General features: G+C 40.0%; 1 protein-coding gene across 1 annotated transcript in view; it reads right to left on the reverse strand.

Moving 5' to 3' along the window:
- Positions 1-14,157: 14,157 nt before the first annotated feature.
- The window catches only part of LOC306661359 (maestro heat-like repeat-containing protein family member 1), a 172,649-nt gene continuing 166,094 nt past the window's right edge, over positions 14,158-20,712 (reverse strand). The window contains exon 44 of the mRNA XM_079140303.1: positions 14,158-15,080. Coding sequence (XP_078996429.1) covers positions 14,857-15,080 — 224 coding nt within the window. The 3' untranslated portion in view covers positions 14,158-14,856. The remainder of the gene's footprint in view (positions 15,081-20,712) is intronic.

A 20,712-nucleotide genomic window follows, 5' to 3' on the forward strand; every position in this document is an offset into this window, starting at 1 on the left:
AAAACACAGACTACAAGGACTATTTACATTTCCTTTTCACACCAAAGTCACCTGGAAGATGTAGAAATGCAGATGTTTCACCAATATTAAGTAATTAATCATTGGGTTAATGAGATCACTTGACTTTTTTTTAACTGGTTCTTTTTAGTTATATATGACAGTGATTCTTGAGTTTGGATTGTAACATGAGGAAGAAAGAATAACCAATTAATACCAGAGCCTGCTCTGTCATCTGTGCAAAAAGAAACAGTGGGCCTCACTTCAAGGATGAAGGCAGGACAAGCTATCAGTGACTTTTCTCCTTTGTCTTTGCATTCTCAGGGCCTGGAAAATAGAGGGTGCTCAGTAAATGCAAAGGCTATAATTACATAATGAACAAATACACGGACAGTGGAGTAATTTCTGACTATCCCCTTTCCTAGACAATGGGAAGAAGTGATTGAAGGGGGTCATCTTGCACTCTGGGGGCAGGCACTGCCCTCCACACACACACAACTTTGGCTCAATACTTGATCCTTCATCCCATAAACCCAACCCCAGATGCCTCATCCCCATGTTTCTTATACTCTTTTTTGAAGAGAACCCAGAGGGTATGGTTAGTCCTTCATGGAAATTGTGTCAGGGGTAAAGTCCATTGCTTCACCATCCTGAGCCCAGATTCAGATGCTTCCTGGCACTGATAACCAACCCACTGAACACTGTCAGCAAATTGAAGCTATCCATCATCCTGTAAAAGAAAACATACACACATACACATGGACAGTCTTCCCATTGCCAAGCATAAGAAGGTCTCTGGGATCCTGTGCTAGAAAAGACCAACCCACTTAATGATCCTGCCCTGCATCCAAAAAGTCTGGGTAACCTGGAACTAGATACAATATATCTGAACTTCAGTTTTGTCCACTGCAAAGTGGAACTACATTTTCTGATATGGCTCCCTCACAGGGCTCACAGAGAAGGTAAAACTCAAAAATGGTTATTAGCACCATAAAAATACAAGATATCACCACAGCCTGCATAAACACACCCTTTTAAGTAAACAGACAACCAAAGAGATGGACTGTCTATGGTCAATGTGAGGCATCTGCCTGGATTAGATCAGAACATACATCTCGATTGTCATTTCAAAGTGAATGCCCATAAGAAAACCTGAATTCCCCCAATAGCACTCTGACTTCAGACACAAGTGGTAAACAGAGGGCAGGTGTCACTTGCCAGGTGACTTATTATTTTTGATTGAGGAAGTAGTGGAATGAGTCACTGCTTGATACTGAGCAACAGATATGGAGACTATATGATAATTCTCTGCCCCACTATACTACTACATTATTAATTTACAAGCCTCTATATAAATTTGAAACCACAGTTTTCCCTAAACAAAGTATTCCTCACAACTTCCTCTGTCTTATTTTTAGTTTGCTTCTGGCTCCCTCATTGTTCTCAAGTCTCCCCAGCCCCACAGTCTCCCAAGTCTTAACATCTTTCCTTCTATGCCATTCCTGGTCTCCAGGAACCCTCTCCTATGTTCCCATTACCCTACAGGGACGTTGGCTTGTCCCTGTCCTCCCCTGCATGCAGCCTCAGCCTGACCCAGATGGAGCTGTTCAGTGAGAAGAACTAGGGGGATGAAGACAAAGTGAGATCCTAACAGTGCCTCACATCTCAGTGTCCTGTCCTCCATCACTGGGATCCATATCCTGGCAGAGGATACTACTGTCCCCAAGAGGCTCCTTAGGGGCAGGCTGTACATATTAGATCTGTCCCACAGCTGGACAATGACCATTCCTGGGCAGTGGGACCCCAAAGCCATTAAAACTATAGTATACCTCTTCTCCAGTTCCCTGCATGGCTTTTGGAAAGAAAAAAAGAGTGCCAAGGCTAATAACCAAGACACATTCCTCAGTTTCTAAGAATCAGCTTTGATCAATAACCAATTCTATCAAGAGGAAAGGAACTCATCTACACCAACCTCCCACTCCAGTCATAGGCAGCTTTCCAGTGATGGATGACAAGAGTTTCCTAAAGCATGCAAGAGGACAAGGAGGGACAAGTTCTTAGTCTGCAGAGTCTCTAGATTGTTTAGACGGTGATGGGGACTGGAGTTTCCAGTACACAGAGTTCCCCTGCAAGTGAGCCAACAAAAAAATATGGGCAGAAACTGCAGCAGCAACTTGGGAAAGTCCCTGATAGATCAAAGGTTTTTGTTAGAGAAAAATGCAGGTATTCTGAAAGAAGGACACCTCATAGGTAGATAGTTAACTAAGAAAATAAGACAGCAGATTAATCCAGTGTCAGGAAAGTAAATACAAAAGCATGTGGATGGATAGACAGGTGGATAATATGAATATTTAAATGTGAGCTATCAGACAGGTAGGTAGATGTAAAAAGGTTAGTAAATGAGTTGAGGTCATTAGTTGAATTACAGTAACAAAGATAACTGCCTAAAGCATCCCAGGAGGTTTGGGTCACATTCTGAAGACAAAGTCAGACTTTGAATCCAAAAGACTAAATTCTTCCCCCTTTCCATCTTCTTTCATCTGCCTTATCCATTCACTCCACTGCTGTATGTTCAACCTGCCTGGATCACACGGTTTTTTTTCTTTTTATATTTTTTTTATTTTTACTTTTGTGGTACTGGGGATTGAATCCATGGCCTCATACATACTAAGAAAGAGTTACATTCCCAGCCTCTAGGTCACTGTTATTGACATGTGCTAGGATGTAAGACATGAGCTCCACAAAACTGTTCAGAAACTTCAGTGAGAATTTCCCAGGTTCTACTTAGTTTCTGAATGTCATCACCTTTTACACGAGAACTCCTGGGCTCAGTTTATGCCTTTCCTTTCCCTTTTCCCCTGACCTACAGGCATAGGCTCCTCACCAATGTCCTCAGGTAGATGACAATGATATCTGTCACCTTCTGGCACAGTGCAGTTGATGACTTATTTTTTTACATTATGATTCTACATAATAGTGGGATTCATTCTGATGTATTCACAGATACACATAACACAGTTTGCTCCATTTCATTCCCAAATATTTCTGGAGTTGACATCTTGTTATTTGATCTCTAATCACTTGAAGGTTTCTGAGACATTACCCACTGACAACTGCAGAAGAGAGGAGAATCAAAAAAAAAAAGGAAAGTTGAAGGAGGAGATAGTAAAGGGAATAACAATCCCTGGTAGAGAAAGGAACAGAAGTAAAGCTAGGGAGAGGATTAAAGCTGGGCCAGGACTTGGGTGGAGAAGGTATGGGTCAGAAAGGGACTTGGAAACCATGGAGTGTGAATGGACAGGACAAAGTACTGCTCTGGAATTTCTCCGAGCATAGTGAGTATATGCCCAACCAGCTACCTTGATAGAAGTGGTCCCGTTGTGGAAGAAGTCAGGAAGGAACCTAAGATATCCTTACCTCACCAAGCTGTAGGGCCTCCATATATTTCTTAATGTTTCATCCCAAGATATCCCAAATCAAGTCCCTTTCAGTATTCTCTAACATGACTGTAAATATCTCTGTAAACAACAAAGAGGGTAAGGAGGGGCTGTTTCTAATCTGTTGGGTGTTTCCTTAGTAGTACTTCATTAAGCTATGAAGAAAATGTACAAAAAACAATGTTTAAGAATAAGAAGACATAAGTTTAGGTCCTGATTCAGACTCTACTCTTACCTAAGAACATGTCCTTTAGCAATTTCCTTAACTCCTGGAGTCTCTATTTATGAATATGTGAAATAAGTATAATAAAAATCAACATGAGGACTGGGGCTATAGCTCAGTGGTAGAGCATTTGCTTCACACATGTGAGGCACTGGGTTCGATCCTCAGCACCACATTAAAAAAAAAAAAACCAGATATTGTGCCCATCTACAACTAAAAGTATGTTTTAAAAAAATTAACATGAGAATTAAAACATGAGATATATGCTATTACGTGTTAACCTTCAGGATCTTTCCTGGCCCACTGGATTATGTAATCCTCCCCTGCCACTGAGATCTTACATGTTTTTTAAGAGAAATAATGAGTTGTAAGGGTGGGTAATGCTTCTCCACAATTTTATGAAATATTGATTAGTATAAGCTGCAACACTTAACACAATTGGGTCTTAGTTAATAGTGATTGGTAAGAAAAAACAGCAAATTAATTTATGCAGGGCTCAGCTTCATACTAGCAAGTATAATTTATTTATTTAAATGCTTCATTTGTGCTTATTAAATCAATTATTCAACCTCTCCATGACTCACCTTGTACATTTGTAAGATAGATGTGGTCATTCATGAGAACACCATCATTATGGTTGTGATAATATCTATCTTACAGAGTTGTTGTGACATTGTGTTATTATGTGAGATAATATATGTGGAACAGTGCCGAGCCTATAGTAAGAACTCAATAAATTGCTTACTAGTAATTTATTCTCAATTACAAAATGTGGGTACAGTGCCTAAATCCACAGCACCACCATTGTCTCTGAAGGCAAGGAGTCTTTCATCACCATTTTAAGACCAGGTTCTGGACATTAGATAAGGGGTAAGGTACACATGAGACAACCACAAAACAATAAGAAAGGAGGTATATGCACAGAGGAGGAGAAGAAAAGTAGAGCTACACAGAAGGATGACACTTGAAACAAGCAAACTTGAGACCCCAAATACATATAGAAACATGATATGAAAGTCAACAAAATCAACAATTAGTCTAGAGGAGACTAATTAAAATTATTAATTTTATAAAACATTCTCTCAAAGACTTTAATAAAGTAATTATAATGCCAATCTTCATCATCAAATAAATGTTTAGAAAGCTAAAATAAGGACATCATTTCCATTTCAAAAGAGCAAGACATCATAAAATAAAAGCAGAATGAAACAAGAACTTTTAGATATGATAAAGAACAGGTGAGAAAAATTGGAAATTAAAAATGTTGGTAATCTCAACTAACATTATATAATCAAGACTGGAAACAGTTAAAAGAGAGAATAAACAAATTAGAAAATAGTTCTCAGGATTCACCCAGTATTTAATTCTAAGAAACAATAATTTTTCATAAAAGTACAATGAACTGATACTTCAAAGATAGACTGAGAAGAGAGAAGAATAGAATGCAGGCAATATTTTAAAATAATTGAGCATTTCCAGAATTTTAAAAAGGACCAGAATTCTCCTATGAAAAGTGCCCTTTATGTATTCACTAAAGATAAATCCATGCTTTCATGAAAATTTAGAAATCAAGAAAAAAAAAAATTCTAAAGCCATGAGAATGAAATACCTACAAAGGAATAACAATCCGACTGACAGCTAGTTTGTCAAGGGCAACAAGAGATGTCAAAGGGGGTAAGGAAATAGTAGAATTATGTCATACTCTACAGTAATGACTAGAGAAGTGTGAAGAAATATAAAACTAGAAAAACAATAAAGAGGAGAAATGGAATTATTTTAAAACAACTCAGTTGGAAGAAAAAAGCAGAAAATAGAGAAATTGGGGACATAGAAAACATGCCATATTCAGCAAATGCTTTGAAAAGATGATAGATGTAAGTCTAAATAGTATTACCTATGTTCAGTGTAAATTGATTACATGCCATGTTTTGATTAAAAGAAAAAATGTTAGAATAATTTTTAAAAATCTGGGATGGGAATGTAGTTCAGTAGGAGCACTTCCCTAGCATACATGAGGCCCTGGGTTGGATCCTCAGAACTACAAAAGGGAGAGGAGTAAAGGGGAGGGGAGGAATAAGAAGAGGAAGAGGACGAGAAGGAATAAGAAAATCAATCATATGCTATTTACAGGAAGACAAATCTAAAACAAATACAGATGGATTAAAAGAAAAGAAAGGGCAAAGATATACTATGCAAACATTAATCAAAAGAAAGCTATCATAGATTTGGGAATGTAGCTCAGTGGCAGAACACTTGCCTAACACATAGGAGGCCCTGGGTTCAATCCCCAACATACAAGAAAGAGGAGAAGGGGAGGAAGAGAAGGAGGAGGAGGAAGAGGAGAAAGGAAACTAGCATAATCACCTAAACAGCAGAGAAAACAGGGCTACAGGAAAGAGCCTTATTATGGATAACACTTCACATAAATAAAAGATTTAATTTTTACCAGGAAGGTATGCTAATTCATTCTCTCTCTCTCTCTCTCTCTCTCTCTCTCTCTCTCTCTCTCTCTCTCTCTCTCTCTCTCTCTCTCTCTCTCTCTCTCTCCTGTGCTGGGGATCAAGCCCATGGTCTCAGGTATGCAAAGCACACCCTCTACCACTCAGCTACATTTCTGGTCAAGATACACAATTTGTATGAGTCTAATTACATAACCATAAAATATTTTAAAAGCATAAAATTGATAGAACAGAAAAAGAGAAACCCAAACTCAAATGGAAGATTTTAGCACCTTCTCAGAATGAATAAAACAAAAAAGTCACTAATAATACATATTTGAAAAATATGACAAGCAAAATTGATGTAACAGACTTACATAGAACACTACATCCAGTAACTATAGAGTATGTATTCTCCTCTAGAATACAAACCAACATATAAAAAAACAAAACATCCTGAGTGCTAAGGCCAGTTTCTACGGATTTCAAACAACTAAGTTCATATAAAACATGTTCTCTTCCCACATTAGAACATGTCCTAATTAGATTTGAAATAAAGGAACTATAATTTTTAAATCATTATACATTTGAAAATTCAGAAACATTTCTTAAACAATTGATGAGACAAAGAATTCTCAATGAATATTAGAAAATATTTCAAATGAAGGGTAAAAATATTACATAACAAAATCACTGAGATACAGCATACACAGTGCTCATAGAGGAATTTACAGCATTAAATACTGCTAGTGTTTTAGTGTTCGTGCTCCCTCCAAAGTTCATGTTGAAACTTAATCCACAGTACAATAGTATTAAATGATGGGGCCTTTAGGAGATGATTAAGTTATGAATGCTCTGTCCTCATGAGTGAATTAATGCCTTATAAAAGAGATGGAGAGAACCAGATAGGCCTACTTTGCCTTCCTGCCTCCCACGATATGAGGACACAGCAACAATCTACCATCTTTGGTGCACAGAGCAGGCCCTCGCCAGGCACCAGAACTGGCAGTCTTGATCTTGGACTTCTCAGCCTCCATAACTGTGAAAAAGAAATTTCTATTATTTTAAACTACTCATGTTCAGGTATATACAGCAACATGAATGAACTAAGACAAACAATAGAATTCATTTGGAATGAAATAAATGTTTTGTGTAATTAAAAGTTACTGTTGCATGCTTCTAATCCCAGTTACTCAGGAGAATGAGTCAGGAAGATCACAAGTTCAAGGATAGCCTGGGAAAATTAGCAAGACTCTATCTCATAATAAGAGATTATATAAGGGCCTGGGTTGATGCTTCGTGGAAGAGCACTTACCTAGCATGACTGAGGCCAAGGGTTCAATACCCAGTACAGGAAGGAAGGAAGGAAGGAAGGAAGGAAGGAAGGAAGGAAGGAAGGAAGGAAGGAAGGAAAGAAAGCCCTAAAAAGTGAAAACCAGCAGGCAAATAAACCTCACTGGATATTGTTTGTGAAATCAGAGAGAAATTATTTCAGGTGACTTTCAAATACCTTATTTTGACTGTACAATTCTAATAGTATACATTCTAAGGACTAAAAGAAAAAAGAAAATCTTAAGCTACATTCAGCAGTCTCACTGAAAATATTGGTGCATTATGCTGAAAAATATATGTATATAGCCATACAGATATAGATATATAGAGAGAGTAGTTTTATCCTAAGAGAAAAAGGAGAGATTAAAACTCCAAAAAGGTGTTGGCACAGAGGTTTGCAATTATAGTTCTGACTGCTCAGGTGATTGAGCTCAAGGGTTCAAGACCAGCTCAGGTAACAGAGTAAGACCCTATCTCAATCAATATCTAAGGGTAAAAGAAAAATAACCATAAAAAATAAATAATAAACAAAAATCTAATCCTGTATTCCAGCTATCAATTTACTGATCCTCTGTTCTAAATCCCCTTCAGCTTTTCATTTCATAATACTGGAACTGAACCCTGGAACATTTCTTCTTTGTCAGCTGACATAATGTTAAGTTTCAGCAGTTTAGGGGACTAGAGGGAAAGGACAGGAAAAGGGACTTACTTCCTGTTTCCAGCTGCTTCTGTTCCATTCCTATAGCCTAGAGCATTTGTGGAACTCCAGAAGTGCTCACTTTCCAGCATACTTTATTGCAAGTTTCAGTCCATGGTTCCTTGATCACTGTCCTTAAACTGAGGGTAACCAGAAAAACAAGTATGCATAGCAACTTCATTTGTCATAGTCAAAAGCGAAGCCAACAAAATGTCTTCCAATAGGTGAATGGCTATAAACAAACTGCAGTACATCCATACCCTGAAATACTACTCAGCAATTAAAAAGGAGCAAACTATTGTGTTTTAGCCAGTTTTCTTGCTGCTCTGACCAAACGACCTGACAAGAACAATTTTAAAGGAGGAAAAGTTTATTTTGGTGCTCACAATTTCAGAGATCTCAGTTCATAGATGGCTGGCTCCATGACTCTAGGCCCAGGATATGGCAGAACATCATGGCAGAAGAGAGTGGAGGAGGAGTGTAGCTCAGGACATGGCCGCCAGGAAACAGAGAGCAAGTTCTGATCAACAAGGATAAAATACATACCCCAAAGGCATGCCCCTAATGACCTACCTCCTCCAGCCACACCCTACTTGCCTACAGTTACCACCCAGTTAATCCCTATCAGAGAATTAATGCACTGATTAGGTTAAGACTATCGTAACCCAATCATTTCACCTCTAAATTTTCTTTCATTGTTACATGAGATTTTTGGGGACACCTCATATCTAAACCACAACAAATTGTATACAGGGATTCTCACCTGTGGGTATATGTAGTACCAATCGAAGTACCAATCAAAGACAAATATATTATCAAAAAGAAATGATGTAATGATGACAGCAGTATATACATATGCTAGGTATAAAAGCTTATGTACTATGTAAATCAACTATGCTGCCAATTAATAAAAGTAGGAATTCCAATACCACGTAAACAAACAAACAAGCAAAATGAAGAGAAGTAGAATAGAGGAAGGAGAATGGGGGAGGGAAGAGGTGAGGGAACATGGGAAACAGGAATAGAAATCAAATTCCATGCATGTATAATTTTGTCACAATAAACCCAACTACCATGTGTAACGGTAATGCTCTAATTTAAAAAAAAAAAATAGATGGCTTGAGGGCAACTCAGGAATTTGCAAGACTACAGCTATTGCAGAGCTCAAGGGACTAGAAGGGAAAATGCCTTTGGAAAAGAGATTGTGGAGACACCCTGCTCATGGAAGGTGGACTAGAAGTTGTATCACCATACTCAGCTACCTAGACATCAGAGGCCATGGAAGCTATAAATCCAGAGAGTTCCTCTATAGCACAAGCTAGCAGCAGATCTTGGCATCATTCATGTGGTGCTGGTTCTGCAGAAATTCAGAATGCTGGAGAGTTAGGGGGTCATGGAGGCTTACAACTCAATTTCAAATGAAACCCTGGAAGACTATACAAAATTATCAGGGTCGAAGTCCCTGAAAGCTACCCTAAGAGGGTGATGTGTGAAGCTGTGAAGGTGAAATGAATACTGGAATGAAGATTCCAAGATTTGAGATGACAGTTACATGGAGCAAAACTGCTGTCTGCAAATAGAGCCAAGCTAAAAAAGTCTATGCACACTGTAACCAGCAAAGCCAAAGGGGAAGGATTGCCCCAGTCCTTTGGAAATACTATCTCACCACAATGTGTCCTAGACACTGTATGCCAAGTTATAGAACCTGCTGGCCTGGCTGGACTTTGGTCCTATTTTGGTCCCACCTGTTCTTGCTATGCTCAGATATTGCTGCAACCATGACCTAAGGAGTCCTGGCTTTTGCTCAAGCTGGCAACAGACCTTGGCATCATCCATGCAGTGCTGGTTCTGCAAAGCAGGATGTCGAGGTCATTGTGGCTTCCACCTCAATTTCAAAGGAAGACCTGGGAAGGCAGACAGAGTATAGGAGAGTTGGAATCCCTGTGGGCAGCCCCTGAGAGGGCATTGTGTAAAGCTGTGAATGAGAAGTTGAAGCTGCAGCAGAGACCCCAGGGATCAAAAGGTGTCAGTAAAGGTGTCAAAAATCATGCCAGTTATGGGGATGTTTGCCAAGAAACGCTGTCAGCTCTAAGAGAAACCATGTGGACTATAACTGGCAAGGTCATGGGGGTGGAACTGCCCAAGCTCTTTGGTGATCACATCTTACCAGCATTTTGCCTTGGATGCTGGTTGTGGAGCTACAGTACCTGTTTGCCCAGCTGGATTTCACTCTTTCTTTGGATCCACCCCTTTTTTCTATGCCCCATTCCTCTTTTTTTAGGCATGTTTACTTTGTGCTGTCATATGTTGGCTATAGGTAACTTGCTTTTGATCTTTTGAAAAACTTGCAGTTTAGTCAGAAAAGAACAAGTAAAACTGGGGCTAAGGAAGATATAGTTATTATAGAGATTATAGCCACTAAAGAAATACTAACTTGCCAAGCACAGTAGTGCACACTTGTAATCACAGTAGTTCGGGAGGCAGAGCCAGGAGGATCACAATTTCAAAGCCAGTCTCAGCAACTTAGCAAGACCCTAAGCAACTTAGTGAAACTCTGTCTTGAAATAAAAAATAAAATGAGCTAGGGATGTGGCTCAGTAGTTAAGTGTCCCTGGGTTCAATCCCTGGTCAAAAAAAAAATTCTTTTTAATTAAAAAATTTAACAAAAAAGAACTACCCCAAAACAAAGGAAAAGATGGCTTGAGGTTATCTCAGGGATCAACCATACCACGCCCATCTCAGGCTCAAGGGTGTAAAAGTAAAAATTCCTTAAGAAGAAACAAGTGGGGGCACAGTGCTTGCATGGGGGCCTAGATAGCTGTTTTTTTTTACTTTATTATTTATTTATTTTAATTAAAAATCATAAATTTACATAGGGCAATATTGTTTGATTCATTCAGTTATTTTTTCCCTTCCCCCACCCCTCCCACCCCTCTTTTCCCTCTATACAGTCCTTCCTTCCTCCATTCTTACCACCCTCCTTATCCCTAATCCTAAACCTAACCCTAAACCTAACGCTAACCCCTCCTACCCCCCATTATATGCCCTCATTCGCTTATCAGCAAGATCATTCGTCCTTCAGTTTTTTGAGATTGGCTTATCTCACTTAGCATGATATCCTCCAATTTCATCCATTTGCCTGCAAATGCCATAATTTCATCATTCTCCATGGCAGAGTAATATTCCATTGTATATATATGCCACAGTTTCTTTATCCATTCATCAACTGAAGGGCATCTAGGTTGGTTCCCCAATCTGGCTATAGTGAATTGAACAGCTATGAACATTGATGTGGCTGTATCTCTGTAGTATGCTGATTTTAAGTCCTTTGGGTATAGGCCAAGGAGTGGGATAGCTGGGTCAAATGGTGGTTCCATTCCAAGCTTTCTGAGGAATCTCCACACTGCTTTCCAGAGTGGCTGCACTAATTTGCAACCCCACCAGCAAAGTATGAGTGTACCTTTTTCCCCACATCCTCGCCAACACCTATTGTTGCTTGTGTTCTTGATAATCGCCATTCTAATTGGTGTGAGATGAAATCTTAGGGTAGTTTTGATTTGCATTTCTCTTATTACTAGACATGTTGAACATGTTTTCATATATCTGTTGATTGTTTGATATCCCATAATTCTTGTAGATTCTGTTCATGATTTCTTACCATCTTTTCTGTTTGGTCAACTTTGTTTTCAAGATTAAATATTTTGTCTTCAGTATCTGTGGTTCTGTCTTCCAGGTGTTCTATCCTATTGGTTATCCTTTCTATGGAGTTTTTAAGTTGGTTTATTGTTTCCTTCATTTCAAGGATTTGTTTGTTTTTCTTTCAATATCTCTAACTCTTTATTGAAATGATCTCTTGCTTCCCATATTTGCTCCTTTACCTGTTGATTGGTGTGATCATTTAATGCCTGCATTTGCTCTTTCATCTCCTCCTTCAATGCCTGCATTTGCTCTTTCATCTCCTCGTTTGCTTCCCTGATTGTTTTAATTATGTACATTCTGAACTCCCTTTCTGACATTTCTTCTGCTGTGCTGTCATTGGGTTTTTATTGATATAGTATCTAGGTTTGTTTGGGACATTTTCTTCCCTTGTTTTCTCATATTGGTCAGATGTCAGTGGGACTTTTGATTTTGCAGAATTCTTCCAATGGCTTATAGTGTCCCTGTAGATTTCCAGTGTATCACCTTCCTGCCTTCAGTAGCCTGAAGTCTTGGAGTAACTTGATAATGCAGTGCTTCCAAGGAAAACTGCCCCTAGCCCACTACTGGTTCCAGGACTTGAAGCTGGCTCTGTGTATAAAGGCTCTCACTGGGGGGCCTGCTCCGAGAAGCTAGCCTGGAAAGGCACTTCCCACTGGAGGGGGCTGGGCTGCGGGCTGCTTGGGGAAGTCCCTGGCTGCCCTGTCCTGGTCCCTGAAGCAACCTGCGGGCAGGAACTCGCCGCCCTGGTTCAGGGACTTGAAGCTTGGTTCTGTACAGGAAGGCTCTCACTGGGGGGCCTGCTCCAAGATGCTGGAGAATCTGGCCCTGTGGGAGGAGCCCACCACCGGAGTGTGCAGGGCTGCCTGGGGAAGACTCTAGCTGCCCTGCCCTACTCTAATAAGCCACCCGAATCCGGGCCTGCCGCCCGGGCAGCGCTTCACCAAGTGGGGGAGACTCACCCCGTGGCTCTATTTTAGTCCGAGTCTCTCAATGCCTCCCCTTCTTGAATCCTGGGTTCTGGAGCGACTGGAGATGCAATCACCCTCTAGTCCGCCATCTTGGATCACCCTAGATAGCTGTTTTATGGTGTACAGACTCTCAGGTATTCGGAGGCTGGAGCAACCGAGTACTAAGAGGCTTGAATACTGCTCCAAATGGTGGCAGACATTGAAATCAACCACATGGTGCTGGTAATGCAGGAATGCAGGATGTTGGAGTTTGCAGGTCATGGAGGCTTTCACTGAAATTTCAATGGGAGGCCAGACAAAGTGTAGCAGGGTCAGAGTCACTGTGGGGCTGTCTCTGAGAGGGCGATGCATGAAGAAAGAAGGAAGCCAAGGCTGCAGTGGAAACCCCTGAAATTAAGCCATGCCAGTACAATGGGATGTCTGCCGCAAGGAACTGAACAGAGATAAATCAAGAGAGGAGGCCATGTGAGATGCAACCAGCAAGGCCACAGGCACAGAGCTACACAAGCCTTTTGGAGAGAACATCATTATGTCATGTGCCCCAGATGCTGAAAACAGAGCTATAGGACTTATATGCCCAGCTGGAATTTTGTCTTGCTTTGATCCCATCCTTCTTTCTATGCCCCTATTTCTCCCTTGTGGAATGGAAATGTTTATGCTGTGCCATTGAACATTGAATTTATTTAACTTGCTGTTGATCTTTACAGGGGAAAAGAGCTAAAAGTTTGCCTTAATCTCAGAAGAGATTTTGGACTTGAACTTTTGGGCAATTCTGGAACTCTAAAAGACTATGGGGATGCTTGGAATTGACTAAATACATTTTGAATTGTGAGGTGGGCATGAGAATTTGGGTTATGTTATGGTTTGGATATTAGGTGTTCACCAAAGCTTGTATGTGAGACAATGTAGGGATCTTCAGATGGAATGGTTGATTTATGAGAACTTTAATATAATCACTACATTAATCCATTAACATGAATTAACTAGGTGGTAACTACAGGTAGGTAGGGTGTGGCTAGAGGAGACAGGCATACCTTTGGGGTTTATATTCTGTCCCTGGTGAGCATAACTCTCTGCTGGCCATATCCTGAGCTGCTCCTCTGCCATGATTTTTCCCTCATCTCAGGCCCAGAGCTATGGAGTCAGCCATTTATGGACTAAGACCTCTGAAACCATGAGCCAAAATAAACTTTTCCACTTCTAATTTTTGTCAGATCACAGTAATAAAAAAAAGTTAACTAAACAGGGGGAATGTCTTGAGGATTCTATATTTTTATCCCTTTCTCTCCTCCTCCTCTTCCTCCTCCTCCTCCTCCTCCTCCTCCTCCTTCTCTCTCTCTCTCTCTCATCTCTCTCTACTTCCTTGCTGTTGAACTGAGTGGTTTTCTTCCTTCACCCTTCTATCATAATGTTCTGCTTCACCTCAGGCCCAAAGCAGTCAGGTTGGCTGACCATGAAGAAAACCTCTGAAACTGTGAGCCCCCAAATTTTAAAGGTGTCCTTGTAGGTATTTTGGTCACAGCCATGGAAAGTTCACATAGGATTTACATCTAGTGTGTGGAGGTATAGGAAAAGATTGAAAACTAAGTCTCATAATGTTCTGCCACCCTGTGCCTCCCTTTTTTTCATGGGGAACCTTTCCCAAATGGTGAAGGACATACTTCCAAAGTCGTTCTAGTCACTCTTGCTTACCTTCAGATCCCAAAAATTTGGATGAAAGTCAGCTAGCCTTGGGATGAGAAAATAAATTTGCCTGACAAATGTATACACCCATAACCAACAATTCCCTAAGAAGATAAAGGACAAAAAGCATAATGTGTCTTCCAAGATCAAAAATGGCACAACTCATTGGTCAAAAGCACTGACATGTGCACAAACAACTGGAAAAAGCATTGGTTCCCAGCTTTAAATACTCATAGTGATTCCTAAGCAGCTGCATTTTAGACAGACTCAACTTATTTAGTTGAATGTTTAGACTTTAATACTTAAATCTCTGCTGCCCTTTCATCTGAATTTCTGTTTGCAGAAGGAATTAAGAAACTTGGAACCAATTTGAGATTGGGTTTTAATGATTTTCATCAATTTCTATGTCCCGTTTGACAATCTTAAACAGGCGCTTCTTTTTGTCTGGGGCTTTGATGCCAAACCCTTTAAGGAAGTTATTGCTCATTTGGCTCAGCCTCGAAGTATGGGAACCCTGGATCTTCACATCTTCATCCACCTTTGTCAGGATAACATTGACCATCGCCTTGATAGAGTCCTTGGGATCATTCTTTACATTTTCAAGAGCTGAAACCAGAAGGAGGTCAAACTCAGACTCTGCATTCCTGAGGACTGTGTACCCAGCCCCCCTCATGCCCTCCCCAAATGCTAGATAATCATCATGCAACTCCGTTTAGAATCATTCTTTTAAAAAAAATTTAGACGTAGATGAACACAATGCCTTTATCTTATTTATTTACTTTTACGTGGTGCTAAGAATCAAACCCAGTGCCTCACATGTGCCAGGCAAGCGCTCTACCACTGAGCTACAACCTCAGCCCTAGGATCATTCTTGACATTGTAAAAAGTAATACTGGTTTCATTATAGAAAATATACTAAACACAGATTGTTTTGAAAAAGGAAAGGATAGCTAGATAGGATACTGAGCTCCGATAGCCCCAGCTACTTATCAGATTGAGGCAGAACATTGCTTAAGCCGAGGGGTTCTGGTCAGCCTGGGCAACATGACAAGATCCCATCTCAAAAAAAATGTGGGGAGGAGGAAGAAGAATCAAACACCCTTGGAAAAAATACTGCTACTATTTTGATACCTATCCTTACAGGACTTTATTACTGAAGATAGAATTTTATTTTACAAAAATAAGAATAACAGTGTTTATTCCCATAAGATATACCTGTATGTAATATAAGATCAAATCAAGGATAGTCATAATTTTTATGAACTCTCATTACTGAATAAATAGTCTCCAATTTTTCACTGTTATAAATAAGAATTATTAATTCATTCAGTTCTCAGTATCACCAGGCACTGTGCTAGGTGCTATGGATACAGTAGTAAACAGGAGAGACAGATTCCCCACCCTGGAGAGGTTAACATTTTTTCTGATAGACAAATAAATGAATAAACACAAATTCAGTACAAAAAAGTAAACTGAACTGAGCAGTGGGAATGTGCTGAGGGTTTTAAGCAAGATGGTGACATGAGACAAGGCACACATTTTAAAGAGATGCTGGTTGCTATATAGAGAAGAGAAAGGGGGTGCTAGGACCTATTAACCTGCCCAAAATAGGGAATAGCGGGGGGCTATAATATGGGAACAGAGGAGGTAGAGACAAGAAAGTCCATAGCATAAAAAAGATGAAGACAACAGAAAGAATCTTGATTCGACAAATGTTTTGGTATTAGGTCTTCAAACCCATGAGAGTTTAAGGTTTTTAAAAATTGTTTTTACTTGTGAATGGACATTATTTATTTATTTATTTATTTATTTATTTTTATGTGGTGCTGAGAATCAAACCCAGTGCCTCGCCCATGCTAGACAAGTGCTCTACCACTCACTGAGCTACAACCCCAGCCCTACAGTATCATATTGATTTCATTTATATCAGGAACAGAAAGAGATATGCTTGCCCACATTATAACAGAAAAGATGTAAGCCATTTGGAAAAGTTTGTTATGTTTTGTGTTGTTTTGCTTTGTTGCCACAAGAAGTGCTATGCACTAGGTAGGATATAAGTGTACTAGAATCACCTTCCTTTGGAAAAGCATCCTCCTGCCTAGATGAGGTAGGCCGCTGTTGCTGGAGGCTGGGTGCAATAAGAAAGGCAAGGTCTCTGGTGCACTGAGGGGTCTACAATTCTATCTTTGATATAATTTCCCTGAGATGGCTGGTGGGCTGGGAATGGGGGTCTGTTATGCAGCAGAAATCTCAGTTGTGAAAGCAAGGACAAAGTATCTGAGGTACAACATGCTGGGGGTCAGAACTGCAGCCAGGGTTAGAGCAAGTAGACAGATAATGCTCCCTAGTTAGTACCATGGCTGCACTCCAACAAATTCATATTTCCTTGCCACAGCTCCAGGTATATTCCTTACCTGTCAACCCTAACACCATCCCACACCCAGGCACAGAAAGCTGAAACAATTCAATAAATATTTATTGTGGAACATGTATGTGCCAATCAAAGCTCAGTGCTTGACAAGAATTTTAATTCAATACCTAAAATCAGTTAAGGTAAGCACAATTATCCTCATGATGAAGAAGAAGAAACTGAGGCATGAAGTATGATATGAACTAGTATAGCCAGTTCCTGATAGAGCCAAGAATTAACACTGGTCTGACTGATATGGGGGCCCATGATTTTCATTATATCACTGACTTGAAGGATGAGAAGACCCTTAAAGGTCATTTAGTTGAATACTTTATTCTCTAGATACAGAACTGTGCACAAACCATAAGGGAACCAAGGATTTGTCCATCTCCACTTGTCTGCTATGCTTTTCTTCTGAGGTATTACATCCCAAAGCAGCACATTCAAAATATCTCTCTTAGCAGGTTCTCTAACTAGGTTCAAAACCAGAAGGCAAACACCTGAGAACAAGCATTTCAACACTAAAACAGCAATGCAAACCTGAGGAACTCAAATATACACACACAGTCTCAAATACAAAAGCACTTAGAAGCATGACCTATAACAGCAAACATTATTTTAATTTTATCTCTGCATCAAAGGAAGGAGATTGTGCACACAATGAACACAGTGAACAACAAATCACTGAAAAATCATTTTCATCTGATTCAAGAATGAGTTGAACAACCTCACCAACTATCACAAACATCCCTAGTCCCCTCTGCCTCTCAGAGGAGTGAAGAACTGCATTTAATGGCACTGCTATGCTCAAAGTAAAATCTGCCATCTTTACCAGCTGGAATGCCCAGCACAGTTTCCGCCTCACTGCTGATCTCTAATCTTATCTCCTGCTCTCCCTTTTCCTCACTCCTTGCCAAACACAGTGACTCTCTGTTCCTTTAACACACCAAGCTCTCTTCCCTCAGGTTGCCACATGGCTGGCTCCCTCACTTCCTTCAGTCGCCTTGTCAGGGAGGCCAACCCCAGGCTGCCTCCCTCTTAGGCTTCTTATCCCCTTCTCTGACTGAAGTTCCATGGTGCTTATCTAATATATATATGGGGTATTTAGGGCCTGTTCCCTTTCCCTGACTAGAATGTGCCCCGTGGAAGAGAATGTTGTCAGTTTCATTCAGTGCGTTGTGTTCAGAATTAGAAAAAGGTCTGGCAGTCAGTTCTCAATAGTTAAACTAATTATTGAGCAAGGACCAAGTGTTAGCAGAAGGACATTCTATACAGTGACAGCTAGAGGCTGAGTAGTGAAGAGGTAGGGAGATCACAGAGGGAGGTTAAAATGGGCACCAAAACACAGATAGATAGGAGGAATAAGTTCTGGTGCTCCACAGCACAGTGCAGGGGCTGTAGCTCATAATAGCCTAATATAATTTTATGAAGAACTGGTAAAGAGGAACTTGAAGGTTCCAAACAGAAATATTACCCTGATTTGATCAGGGTACATATTATATATCTGTAATTAAAGCCACACTGTATCCCATAAATATGTATAATCATGTGATCAAAATTTTTTAAGTGTTTAAGAAGATTCTAAGGTTAACTAGTCTGATTTCATCATTATACACTGTACACATGTACTGACTTACTGAAATATATGGAATATTGTATCCCATGAATCTATACAATTAAAATAGTTTAAAAAATCAAAATCTAATATATTTTCATTTGTTTTACATATTTTGTTATATTTTTAATATTTTCCTACTTGCCTATTACCTGAATCATGTAATCTTTCATCATATAAATATATATAGTTTATGTAGAAAATGTCACACATTTGGATACTGAAAGAAAAGCATGAGTATAGGAGGGTTTTCAAGATGGCAGACAAGAGGAGGTCACTTTCCTGGCTGCTCTGTGGTGGGAAACCAAAAAAGCAGACAGGCAGCTTCTCAGCAAGGTGGGTGAACAAAAAAAATGGGGAGGCACATGATTGAAATTTAAAACTGGACATTCAAAGAAGCAGTTCAGGGACTCATGAGGGTGAATATAATAAAATAAGGAAGAAATTCCTAGTGCCACAGCTGCAGCCACAGCTGACACAGAAGCACCAGTCATAGCAGCCCCTCTGTGAACAAAGTGGAGGGATAAGGAAATTAAAGGAGTGTGCATTTTTAGGAGGCCTGAGGCATGTCTGGATACAGAGGGTTTGGAGATCAAGGACATTGCCTGATTAAACTGAAAGGTGCTCCGCACAATATCCTGTGAAGGAAAAAGCTGCCATCTCTCCAGGTGGCATGCAGAGGTGCCATGGCACAGGGGCTGGCAGCTGGTTCCTGGCAAACCTGTATTTCGGCCCACAATACAGGCACAGTAAACATACACTGAATGACATAGAGCATACCTAAGTGACCAGGAGAAAATCAAAAGTGGAAAGAGGTTTACACAGGGACAACTGGTCATGGAAACCCACCCAGCTCTACCCCTCCCACTCCAATCCACCTGCTTGCAGGACCTGCTGGAAGAGATGCATCTGGCTGGGAACTCAGAAGGGGAAGGAAGGAAGAAATTAAGTTTGGAGACTGAACCCAAGATCAGGAAATGTGGAGTCTGCAGGTGACAGGGGACTAAGAATTGGCTCCCCTACCATGTGAGTGGAACACAGGGGAGATTCCCAGCATAGAGTCTTCCAGGTGGACCAGCAATTGCTGGGCCCTGGAGGTGGGCTGATTTAAAATCTCCAGACCAACTGGCATTCAGCAAAGAGTGTGGAGCTCACCTAACCTAAACCCTGACTCCAGGAATTCTGCCTACAGGATTACCTCTCTTAATCCATCAATCCGGAAGGTGGAATATCATACTCCAGATGACCCCACTAAAGCTGCAGAGATGAGATGCTGAGAATCATTTGAGCGCCAATGGAAGGAAATTCTTTAATTTTTCATCAAGTTTTTTTTCATCTCCTTTTTATTCTTTTTTCCTCTTTTTCCCCCTCTTGGGTTAACTGTGACCTTAATGGTCATGGACACTTACACATACCCATATTTGGGGTTTTCCCCCCACTTCTAGCACTTTTGAAGCCAGTTATTTTTCATAGATCAGCTTTTTCAAGGACTAGAATGTTTGATTAGTATACATTAGTTTGGATTTGTATTCTTTTATTTTTAATTTTTTTAACTTTTACTTTATATATGTATTTTTCTCTTAGGTATCTGTTTCCCATGATTCTCTTTCTCTCTTGTCTTCTGCTAACAGTCAATCTCTATTGTTCTCTTTCACTCTACCTTTAACTTTTTTACTTCTATCTTCTCTCATTCTCCCTCATAATCATCACATCCTATACCACTTCTGTTCTCTCCCTCTTCATATTCAAAATTATGAACCCTATTGCAGACTTACTGTTTTTATTGTAGGCAATAATTGAACCGTAACACTTCTGTTTATTGTGACAATTAACACTGTAGACATCATAGCAGGAACTATTTGGTTTATTGCTTTATATTGTTTGCATTGGTGATTGTTATTACTTGTTCCCCTAAATGGTGAGATACTGGAAACCTTCAGGGACACTGTAAGTCCACAGGATAGAAACCCTATTGCCTAAGATTCATACTGTTAGGTGTACAGACACACAACATGGAAAAGCAAGGGAACCAATTGCCCCAAGAAAACCTCCAATACTCCAATAACAAAATCCATCGACACCACAGTAGAACAAATGTCAGAGAGGAAATTGAGAACATACATAGTTAAACTTATCTGCAAGGTAAAGGATGATGTAAGGAGTGAAATCAGAGAGAAAATAAAGGAAGTGAAACATCACTTCAATAAACACAA

This window comes from Sciurus vulgaris, assembly GCF_902686455.1.
Source record: "Sciurus vulgaris genome assembly, chromosome: 5".
NCBI lineage: Eukaryota > Metazoa > Chordata > Mammalia > Rodentia > Sciuridae > Sciurus > Sciurus vulgaris.